Source organism: Anopheles arabiensis, chromosome 3, assembly GCF_016920715.1.
Source record: "Anopheles arabiensis isolate DONGOLA chromosome 3, AaraD3, whole genome shotgun sequence".
Classification (NCBI taxonomy): Eukaryota; Metazoa; Arthropoda; class Insecta; order Diptera; family Culicidae; genus Anopheles; species Anopheles arabiensis.
Window position 1 is genome coordinate 38366414 of NC_053518.1, and position 11713 is coordinate 38378126.

An 11713-nucleotide genomic window follows, 5' to 3' on the forward strand; every position below is an offset into this window, starting at 1 on the left:
CGGAGCCGGTCGGAGTCGTCCAGAGCCGGCTGAAGCAGTCGGAACCGTCGGAGCCGTCGGAGCCGTCGTAGCCAACGGAGCCGGTTGGAGCCGTTGGAGTCGTTGTAACAGCCTGAGGTCTGACTCCGACGGCTCCAACCGGATCCGGACGGCTCCGGACGGCTCCTAACGGGTCCGGTCAGCTGCGAGTTCGAAATTTTGCACCTAGCTTCCGGAACCGCTTCCAATTTTGGCGGAATCATTCGGAAGCGATTCCGGATTTTTGTTGAGTTTACCCATCACTACTGCATACTGCGAGCCGCCAGTTTGACATACCTGGGCTGTGCTAGCGCCACCAAACAATCTAGCGTTTGAAACTTAGGAAATGACCACACATTTGGCTTTGTTTTTGAACATATAACGACCAGGACAGGACAGCTTATGTTACTTACCTGAACTGTCGTGTTGACAAAACTACGTTGAATATTCACGGTAGAGGACTTTTTCAATATAAATAAACATAGCACATGTCAGTATACCAAATTGCATGGCAACCAGGTGCCAAAATTGTTCACACACACACTTGCATTTCCATAGTCACAAACATCTGGCATACTTCGACCGAGCAAGTTCTGTACCTTTGAAAGCACTGAGTGGTTCTTTCCATGGGGTTTATCCGGTTTTCTAAATAAGGCTTGATTATTATTGAAATGGGCTTTACTTATTTAAAAGACAATCTCAAGAATATGGTTTATGCTTTTTATTTGATTCTTAAACATACTTTCTTCAATATTAGAAGCTATTGCGTAGTGTTTCGTAGATCATACACACGAGTCGTACGATAGTTGCGGCCGCTTTCGTAAACTGCTGTATCGTTTCGGTCCAAAAAAGCTATCGCTAGCAGTGTCCTGGTTTGAGGTTGTTTTGTTGACAAGATGTTTCTACAACTACACTCTCTTAATAGAATCCCCTTTTAAAAAAAGCAATATCCCGAATTATTCCTCGCCCGTCGGCAGCCAGAATGCCATGTTGGTGCAGGCAGACGCAAGCATCATAAACTTCGGATTGAACTGCACACACTGCACCGGGCCGGGATGGTCACCATTTAGGACGCAAATTTTGTACCCCGTGTCCGCGTTCCACACGTGCACCCGGCCGTCCGTACTGCCGGAAAAGATGAACTGCGAATCGGGGCTAAACGATGCTTCGATGGGAATTCCCTTGTTGTTGAGATGTCCTAAAGAAATAATATTAAAAAATAAAAACAATTAGCTTGGGTAAAAGACCAAGCCGGCGCTTTTTTTAAATCTGCTGACACACTTACCCGTAAATGTTTGCAGCGGGGTCCCATGGAACGCGTCAATTAATCGAATGATCGATCCGTTCGTACTGATCAGAATGGTTTTACCGTCCCGGGAAAACTTGAGCCCCGTCCAGTCACATTCCTTCTCCTGATTCAGCTTAAACGTCACAAACGGGCCCTTATCGAACGAGCGCAAATCGTACAGCTTTATGCTTTCCGAGTTGACGCCGGCGGCAAAGATCAACCCCTCCGGATCGTACGCCGCTACCGGTCGGCCGTTCAGCTGCATCACACCCTGACAGTTGGGCGAGCGGAGATCCCACAGCCGAAGCGTCTTATCGAGCGACCCGGACAGGAACGTATCCTCCACCGGGGAGATGTTGAGCGAAATGACCTTCTTCGTGTGGCCCGGGAAGTACCGCAGATATTTGTTGTCGTGCAGGCTCAGGTACCGGATCGTATCGTCCACCTTGGTCGAGCTATGTATCGCCGTGTTGTTCGCGTGTGTGAAGTGTATCAGATCCACGCCGTACTTTTTCGAGTTGACCGTCCGGATCTGCGTACCCTTCTCGCAGTCGTACAGCACGATCTGATCGTCCTCGCTGCACGAGATCAGCATCTCCCCGTTCGCGGAGAAGTCGATGGCGTTGATTTTGTCGGTGTTCTCGCGGAACACCTTCGCCACCTTGAAGCTCCGTACGACGGAGTCGATCAACTTCATTTTCGGTACGTCCGCCACTTTGCCGGCTTTTACACTGTACGGGAGGGTGAAAAGAAAGGGAGGAAGGTAGCAAATCTACTTGCTGAATACTGTCCGTTTGGCGGTGGGAGCTTGCTTTTGCGGTGATGATGCCGGTGCGCTTGGGCTTGTTTACGTTTTGATGCCGAAACAACACGACAGCGCTGAGCGCTCAAACAGAGTGACCAGAGATACAGATTTTTTATATGCCTACCGATTCACAGATGACAACCCTAAAACTACCGATGTCCTACCGAAAATCACAGATATTTGATTTTCCAGTCGTTTAAGCTGATTCTGAGGCGCTTGGGATGCTGTTTCAAGGATCGCTGTCCTTATTTGTTACTTATCGTGCAAATGCACGTTTGTTTGCCTGGCACTTGAAAAATGCTACATGCGTTTTAAATTCAAAATCTTATCCGTTAAAATTTTTGTAATAAATTAAAGCCCCAAGAAAAAGAACTTGCCACCGCTGAGAAGAAAATGTGCATCTTAGTCCTTCTTTGGCTTAAAATTCTTAGTACAATTTTCAGATCGACACTTCAGATAGACCTTCTTTTGTATAACCGCTGAACCAAATCTAATCCATATCCTAGATAGAGGATGCATATTCTCGTGAGATGGAACTTTTATTTTACGCGTAAGCACCCCCCCCTGAGTTTCTAGTTTTAACCTACCGAAAACTACACGTAAAATGTTGGTGCTCCTACCGAAATCCGCCAAAATAATCTGGCCACACTGCGCTCAAACGTCAAAAGGCGAGCACAGTGGAGTTCGTCGCGGTCACGACGTCAATTTATGTTTATGTTTATTTGTCTATCGATGGACAATAATGCCCTCTCGAACCATTTTAGCAATGTTTTACAATGAGTTCTTTTGCTTGCTGTTTTATTTTCTATTTTTATATTTCTTTTTATAAAACTCGGAATGAAATGGATCGTACCGTAATTCACGCAAATCAACGATTTCATTCTGATATAATTGTTGCATAAAAAATTGACTAAAAAAATATTCTTTCAAATTTCGTACTCTGCGAACGAGTTCCAAGGCACAGTGTGTCTGGTACTTTGTCAATTTTGTTGATAAATGATTCTTATCGGTTGCTTCTAGATTTAAAAAAAATGGTTGAATTTTTCGTTGTTATCAAAGAAGGAATCAGAAATGCCTTTAAAATCAGAAAAATCTGTTTGTAAAAAAATAATTACCAAAACAACCAACAGATGAAACGGCACCCACTATGCAACTGTCAACCGGCTGTCAGTTTACCTGCAGACAGACCGCTGCACACACACGCACAGACCCTTGCAGAAAGGTTGTTTTTTATTTCACGGTTCGCGTGGTGGTGTTTGTGCCGGAAAATAAAACGTGGATAAAGAGGCCGATCTTACGCCAAGGAAAGGCTTATCTCTCAGTTCGCATTGCGTAGGGTGCAGATTTTAAGGTGCCCGAAAGTACTGCATTGGTAGTTTTGCTTCCTCGTCCCTTTGCCTCACCGGTAAGTAGAGAGGACGGGCACCGGTACAAAGGTGAAGATAGATTAGCGACAAATCCGCAATCGGGTGTGGGTGATGAAATAATAGTGGGCTATTGGGAGGGACATGGAAGGCCTTTCCCCAAGATTGTACGCGTGTCACATTGCATGCTCGGAATGCATAAGAAGTGAAAGTAACATCTACGATCGAACTACACTCACCGTTCAAACTGGTTTTATAGGTTAAAAAGGCACCGCTGTTGATCGATTTTCTTTTCTCCCCATTACTCTTGCAGCATTTTGCATACACACACACACCCTCTGTGCCTATCAACCATGGACACCTCGCTGACCGCCTCCCAGATCCGGAGCATCTTTCTCGACTTCTTCAAGGAGAAGGAGCATCTCTACGTGCACTCGTCGTCGGTGATCCCGCTGGACGATCCGACGCTGCTGTTCGCCAATGCGGGCATGAACCAGTTCAAGCCGATCTTTCTCGGCACGGTCGACCCGAACAGCGACATGGCGAAGTGGGTGCGCACGGCCAACACGCAGAAGTGCATCCGTGCCGGCGGCAAGCACAACGATCTGGACGACGTCGGCAAGGATGTGTACCATCACACGTTCTTCGAGATGCTGGGCAACTGGTCGTTTGGCGACTACTTCAAGAAGGAGATCTGTACGTGGGCGTGGGAGCTGCTGACCGAGCGGCTGAAGCTGCCGAAGGAGCGCCTGTACGTGACGTACTTCGGGGGCCATCCCGAGTCGGGCCTGGAGCCGGATCTGGAGTGTCGCGAGATTTGGCTGAAGCTGGGCGTGAAGGAGGAACACATCCTGCCCGGAAGCATGAAGGACAACTTCTGGGAGATGGGCGAAACCGGCCCGTGTGGACCGTGCTCGGAGCTGCATTTCGATCGCATCGGTGGCCGCAGCGTGCCGGAGCTGGTCAATATGGACGATCCGGACGTGCTGGAGATTTGGAATCTGGTGTTCATCCAGTACAACCGCGAGCAGGACAGTTCGCTGAAGCTGCTGCCCAAGAAGCACATCGATTGTGGAATGGGGTTCGAGCGGCTCGTGTCGGTGATACAGGACAAGCGGTCGAACTACGATACGGACGTGTTTATGCCGCTGTTTGATGCGATTCAGAAGGGCACGGGTGCAGCAGCATACCAGGGCCGGGTCGGTGCGGACGATAGTGACGGGGTGGATATGGCGTACCGTGTGCTGGCGGATCACGCTCGTACGATCACGATCGCGCTGGCCGACGGTGGATTCCCGGACAACACTGGGCGCGGCTATGTGCTGCGGCGCATTCTGCGTCGTGCCGTGCGGTACGCCACGGAGAAGCTGAACGCGAAGCCGGGATTCTTTGCCACGCTGGTGGATACGGTGGTGCAGCTGCTGGGGGAAACGTTCCCGGAGGTGCGCAAAGATCCGCAGCACATCAAGAACGTGATCAATGAGGAGGAGCAACAGTTCCTGAAGACGCTTACCCGCGGACGTAATCTGTTGAACCGCACGATCGCGAAGCTGGGCAATAGCAAGGTGATTCCGGGCGATGTGGCCTGGCGCCTGTACGATACGTACGGCTTCCCGATCGATCTGACGCTGCTGATGGCGGAGGAGAAGCAGATGACGATCGACATGGAAGGGTACGAGAAGGCCAAGCACGAATCGTACATTATATCGCAGGGCAAGGAAAAGTCCAAGACGGCCACGATCGATCTGGACGTGCACGGCATCTCGGAGCTGCAGGAGCGCAAGGTGCCCGCGACGGACGATTCGTTCAAGTACCGGTACAAGGCGGAATCGATCGACCCGCTGGCGCAGTACGTGTTCGAACCGTGCACGGGCAAGATCGTGGCCCTGCGCTTTAACAACGCCTTCGTGGAGGAAGTGCAGGCCGGCCAGGAGTGTGGAGTGATACTGGATCGTACCAACTTTTACGCCGAAAGCGGCGGCCAGATCTACGACCAGGGCTTTCTGGTGAAGGTGAACGACGAGAGCAGCGAGTTTAACGTGTCGCTCGTGTACAACCGGGGAGGATACGTGCTGCACATTGGTGTGGTTGAGGGTACGCTTCGCGTCGGGGACGAGGTGCACTGCCACATGGACGTAGTGCGCCGTCAGCTGACGATGAAGAATCATTCGGCCACGCACGCCCTCAACCACTCGCTGCTAAAGGTGCTCGGCCAGGACACGGATCAGCGAGGCTCGCTGGTGGTGCCGGAGAAGCTGCGGTTCGATTTCACCAACAAATCGGCTATGACCATCGAGCAGGTCGCTGAAGCCGAACGGTTGACGCGCGAAGTCGTGAAGCGGAATGTGCAGGTGTACGCGAAGGAAGCGAACCTGGCAGTCGCCAAGACGATCCGCGGATTGCGCTCCGTGTTCGATGAGGTGTACCCCGATCCGGTCCGCGTCATTTCGTTCGGTGTGCCGGTAGAGCAGCTCGAAGCCGACCCAACAGGGGAGGCCGGTGTGATCAACTCGGTCGAGTTTTGCGGTGGCACCCATCTGCACCAGTCCGGCCACATGGTGGACTTTGTCATCACGACGGAGGAAGCTATTGCGAAGGGAATCCGGCGCATCGTCGCACTGACCGGACCGGAAGCGCTAAAAGCGTTAAAAAAGACGGAACTGCTCGAGCAGGAGCTGAGCAAACTGCGGGCCACGATCGACGGGGATAAGGAGGGCCGGGAAGCGAAGGAGCACGTGAAGAAGATTATCGAGCTGACGGACGATGTGTCGCAGGCGACCATACCGTACGTGAAGAAGGACGAGCTGCGCACGGTACTGAAGGGGCTGAAGAAGGCGCTGGACGATAAGGAGCGTGTCGCCAGGGCGGCCGTCGCTAGCGGTGTGGTCGAGAAGGCGAAGGAACTGTCCCAAGCGCACAAGGACGCACCGTTCCTGGTGCAGCGGCTCGAGGCGCTGAACAACACGAAGGCACTCGATTCCGCCCTGAAGGAGGTGCGCAAGGTCAATCCGGAGCAGTCCGCGCTGTTCGTGTCGGTGGACGAGGATTCGAAGAAGATTTTCTGCCTCGCCAGCGTACCGAAGTCGGCCGTCGACAAGGGCCTGAAGGCGAACGAATGGATCTCACACATTGCGCCGGTTATGGGCGGCAAGGGTGGCGGTAAGCCGGAGTCCGCCCAGGCCTCCGGAGGAAACTTCGACAAGGCGGACGAGATTCTGGAGTTGGCTCGCCTTTTCGCCGCCTCGAAGCTGGAGTAAGCGCGTGCAACGGCGTTCCGGTGAAGCATTTCGCGTGTAGTGGCAGGTGTAGTGTACTGGCCTGAAAGACAGCGACCTTGATCGTATCGGGAGAAACTGTGAAGTGCATTTCGGCATGTTTTGTGCATTTTTTTACTCTATTTTTTGCGTTTCTTTCCCGCCCCAACAATGCAACAATCGCAAGCTAAAGCTTAATAAAGATTACTCGTTTATTACTCAATGGCCACCAGTACTGCTTGTGTTTGCTTCCCCCTTGCGCTATCCCTCCCTTCATCGTGGTCCTTCCTTTTGCTCTTCGGCGGTTGTTTCACTAGCTTCCCGTGCCGTTCGACTCGTCTCATAGATGATCCGAATTTCATGCAGCATTTCTGCGATGTTAGTGCCCATCTTGGCGCTGATGGGAATAACCGGCACATCGACATGGTGTGCCAGCAGCTCCACATTTCGCTCCGCCTCGGGAAGATCCACTTTGTTCGCAATGATAAACCGGGGGCGCGTCACCAGCTCCTCACTGAACATGCTCAGTTCGTGCAGGAGCGTGTGATAGTGAACCCACGGTTCGTCGGCCGATACATCGATCACGAACAGCAGCGCATTGCAGCGTTCCGCGTGCTTCAGGAACTGTATGCCCAGTCCCTTGTTCTTGTGCGACCCCTCGATCAAGCCGGGCAGATCCGCCACCGCAATCTGCTCGTAATCATCGTACTGCACCATCCCGAGGTGCGGCTTGAGGGTGGTAAACGGGTACGCTGCTACCTTTGGCCGGGCCCGGCTAATCGCCCGCAACAGCGTGCTCTTTCCCGCGTTCGGCAACCCAATAAAGCCGATGTGCGCCATGCTGCGCAGTTCCAGCGTGTACGCCGTTTCCTCCCCAGTGGCACCGAACTCCGCCACCTGCGGTGCCTGCTCGAGATCGCTCTTGAAGAAATGGTTTCCCTTCCCACCGGCACCACCGCGTGCTGCCACAAACATCATGCCTTCGCTGCTGAGGTCGCCCACCACCTTGCCCTGGGGATTGCGTACGATCGTCCCGATCGGTACCTTCACGACCGTGTGGTTTGCGTTCTTGCCGTGACAGTCCTTGGTCGCACCCTTTTCCCCATCGTCCGCACGGAGCAGCGAAGTGATGTGGTTAAGATCCTTTACGTCCTGCGTGGCCTGTAGCACCACGTGCCCACCGTTACCACCATCGCCTCCATCGGGGCCGGCATTTTCATTGCACCACAGGCGGAGGAAGGAAACGCATCCGTCACCACCCTTGCCGCCGATGGTGCGTACGTGTCGACAGTCGACAAAGTACTGTGTCTGTGAATTTGTTAAATGCAAATGGTTAAACACTAACAATTAACAACAAATCGCGTCGAATATTCTCACCGTGGGTTTGCTGGATTTGGGCTTTTTGCTGCGCAATGGAACGGCTATCCTTTGATTAGAGTAGCGGGCAACGTCTTGCAGCAGCACACGTCTTGCCGGTGCAATCACTTGACTTTGGCGTGTGGCTAATAATGTGCGAAAAATAGTGCTCCACATTTTAAAACACGTTTCACTCGTTCAGCACACAAAAACGGAGCACAATTTTGCATAACATTCGGACTGGTTGCACGTTTGTTTACGTTGCCGGTTTGTTGTGGGTTTTGAAGAGTGACAGCTGATTTGCACTATGGAAGCTGGGGCGGTCATGCGACATGGTTGCAGTTAAACCGATTTTATCAATTTAAAATTATTGAGAATGATGACTGCATTTAATATCACGATATTGTTGTCTGCAATTAAGATCAATGCAAAAGAGTATTTAAAATAACTTTAACTATTTCGTGAAAGTCATCATGATACGTGTTAGAACTCTTGCAATAATGAATAGGGCCGACAAAGAATCAGCAATCGTGATGGGTAAAGTTGGCAAAAATCCGGAGTCAACTCCGATCCGACTCCGATAAATTCGGAATCGACTCCGGAAGGTAGGTCCACGCTGCAATATCCGGAGTCGTTTGGAATCGTCAGAAATGGTCCGGAGTCGTCCGGAGTCGTTCGGAGTCGTCCGGAGTCGTTCGGAGTCGCCTGGAGTCGGAGTCATCCGGAGCCGTCTGGAGTCGCCCGGATTCGTTCGGAGTCGGAGTTGTCCGGAGTCGTTTGGAATCACCCGGAGTTGGCGTCGTCCGGAGTCGTCTGGAGTCGTCCGAAGTCGTTCGGAGTCGTTCAGAATCGTCCGGAGTCGTCTGGAGTCATCCAGAATCGGCTACAGTCGAAATCATCCGGAGTTATCTGGAGTCGGCCGAGGTCGGCTTGAATAAGTGAAAGTGAAACGGGGTGCACGGGGGACGGTCCATTCTAGGCTTGAACCCATGTAGGGGATGAGATTGCTTTTTATAACTCCTCATTATATTGCTGTCCTTTTCTTGCAATGTGTTTTGAAAAGCTTCATCTAATCATGACGTTTATTCTCTTTTAACTTTCCGAGCAAAAATCAGTAAGAATGGTAGTGTGGTCAGATACGTGCTTTAGTGCTGGTGATTTCCATTACAGTTTAGTATTTTAAACAATTGTATCATCGTTGTAGCTATAGCAATTCATAACTTCAATGCGAAACCATACAACAGCACAAAGGGAAAGAGAAAGCTCTAAAAGCTAGGAATGCTCCACTGTAACGGTATCCCAACAACAGATGGCGCCACCAGCTTTTTTTTGTTGCTATTTTTAGAATGCATCGGTCGTTTGCCGTCTGCTAAACGAAGTCTTTTTAGATTCCGTTTAGGTTGAGAGCTTGAGTCGTTTAGAATCCGTTTAGTGGTCGTTTAGTGGATTTGTGACACTTGGGTAACGACTAACTTCCACAATCCGAATTCTCTCCTTTATAATAATTCACACGCTCATCGGCTAATACTATCGTGCAACAATTCTTACATGTATATATGAAGGTTACTAGGACACTAGTCTACTAATGCCAGTACAAAAGATTCATTTTTTTATTGGTGAGCAAAAAAGGCATTTTGATTTCATCCGACCTATCTGACAATATGTTAAACAAATTAAGCCTAGTTTATGTATATGTATTAGTTATGGGTGGAGCGACCCGAAACTACCGGGATGGAGCCATCCGTAAGTGACGTTCTTGAGGTCGTTCGGACCGACCAGAAAGGTAGAAGCAGGTTCAGAAGGTGCAACGGTTCCGGTAGATGCAAGAAAGCATTAGCGACTCCAACCCGTTAGTGCAGCGAGTTCGGGTCGGGTATCTAATCTACTTCGGCACGACCCGAACACGTTGCATCTTGCTGATCATTCGAGTCGACCCCAACTCGCTGCATCCACGGGTCGGAATCGATTCCGAAAGGTTCGCACTCGACTCTGGATCGGGACGTGAAATGAATCGGTTGACCTACCACTAGTGTGTATACATAAATACTTATGTATGAAACATATTTGAAATTTAAAAAATCACTGTAATACTATTTTATTGATAATTTTGTACGATCAATAAAACTACAACGATTTTGTAGTTTCTATACGTTCATGAACCAACCATGAACAAAATCGTTAAAATATTAGTGTTATTATTTCAGAGTAGTTTTAAAACTTATTCAAAGTATAAGCAAATAGAACCTAGCGAAACAACTCACGTCAGGGTTATTTTGATTATTGATAAGCCGGAAAAAATGAAAAATGCCAATTCTTCACACATTACTAGTTCTTAATTCTTCACAGTTTTACACTACTAAACTCTACATCTATGCGAACCAGATAATCCAATCCAACGCTAGTTGAATCAAGAAAAGTTTAGCTTTGAGACTAGTTTTAATTAGGAAGTTCGCATACCAATGCGACAAGCCGTGCGCACTTTGCTGCTGCAAATGTGCTAAACATGTGACGAGCAGCTTGGGCGAATGGTACGTAAGAGAAGCATTTATATGCTACCGTGACGTCACAGCGCAACCATTACTCACTATGATTTTTTCTATGAGATATAATTCAGTTTAAACACTGATAAGATAAACCTTACGTTAGTAAACAGAACGTTTAAATGACAAAGCAGATAGATTAATATAAGATAAAACAATCACAACAAGCGACCGTTATACGGAAAGGTGTTATGAAGCTAATTGGCCACGCGGTGCCGGCTGAAATCAGCTAATCATGTATCAATGGACCATCGATGGGCTGTGTTGTGAGCGGGTTTATTTTTGTCACCTTGGCGCGGCACACAACAAAAAGCCCTAATTGCCAGACGTCTGTATTAGCGCGGTCTCTGTGTTGCTTTAGAGGGGGATTGTTGATGGGTGGTATGTATGGAGCTGACAAACGGTGCAAAACCAATGGTAACGGAATGAGCCATTCATAGGGTGGCTTATTTTGGGAACCGTTCCAATCACTGCCGAATCGGCGCTGTATTAATCAAACATATTTTCGCATTTTATTTTACCTCTTTATCAGGCAATATTGCCTCTCCTGTAAGCTCGAGCGAGAAAGCTTAAGAAGCATGTTTAGATTAAAATATAAAACACACATACACATATTCACTCGAAAGGGAAAAATTTAATAAAAAAAAACACTAACGTCGCGTGCAACACAATTACGTGTATGTGTGCGTGCGTGCCTATGCGTGTGTCTGTGCGTGCAGCAGAGCGTGACGAACCATGCGTCTCCATTGAGTAATACGAGCGTGCGACAGGACCTTACAAACAAAGCCATACACCAGCCCTACACAGAACCTCCGCCCTCCCCCCATTACGCTTGCCATTCGCTAAAGGACCCTTCATCGACGTTTGAATGTGTTAGATCGGTGCCAGACCCCTATCCAGACGCTTCGAGAGGTACATTTCGTGGAGTTGGTCGTGGGTTTGGTGCCACCCATTTGGGCAGAAGAAGAAGAAGAATAAGAAAAAATCGGAACAATCCATCGGTACGGTATGTCACGACCTTCGGCAGAAGCTAACTAACACCGGGCCGCGAAAAAAAAAGTGAAACACACACACAGACCCTGACGCGC

General features: G+C 49.5%; 3 protein-coding genes across 3 annotated transcripts; 1 reads left to right on the forward strand and 2 right to left on the reverse strand.

The window, feature by feature from the left end:
* Positions 1 to 700: 700 nt before the first annotated feature.
* On the reverse strand, positions 701 to 2188 carry LOC120903995 (WD repeat-containing protein 82). The gene is made up of 2 exons (XM_040313688.1): positions 1304 to 2188; positions 701 to 1216 (listed from the first exon to the last, which is right to left on the reverse strand). The coding sequence occupies exons 1-2, from the start codon at positions 2001 to 2003 to the stop codon at positions 975 to 977; spliced, it is 942 nt and encodes a 313-aa protein (XP_040169622.1). The 5' UTR covers positions 2004 to 2188; the 3' UTR covers positions 701 to 974.
* Positions 2189 to 3294: 1106 nt separating this feature from the next.
* On the forward strand, positions 3295 to 6952 carry LOC120900957 (alanine--tRNA ligase, cytoplasmic). Its single transcript, XM_040308596.1, has 2 exons — positions 3295 to 3516; positions 3789 to 6952. The coding sequence occupies exon 2, from the start codon at positions 3829 to 3831 to the stop codon at positions 6730 to 6732; it is 2904 nt and encodes a 967-aa protein (XP_040164530.1). The 5' UTR covers positions 3295 to 3516; positions 3789 to 3828; the 3' UTR covers positions 6733 to 6952.
* LOC120900958 (mitochondrial ribosome-associated GTPase 2) lies at positions 6918 to 8377 on the reverse strand. Its single transcript, XM_040308597.1, has 2 exons — positions 8107 to 8377; positions 6918 to 8037 (listed from the first exon to the last, which is right to left on the reverse strand). The coding sequence occupies exons 1-2, from the start codon at positions 8260 to 8262 to the stop codon at positions 7003 to 7005; spliced, it is 1191 nt and encodes a 396-aa protein (XP_040164531.1). The 5' UTR covers positions 8263 to 8377; the 3' UTR covers positions 6918 to 7002.
* Between the last annotated feature and the right edge of the window lie 3336 nt (positions 8378 to 11713).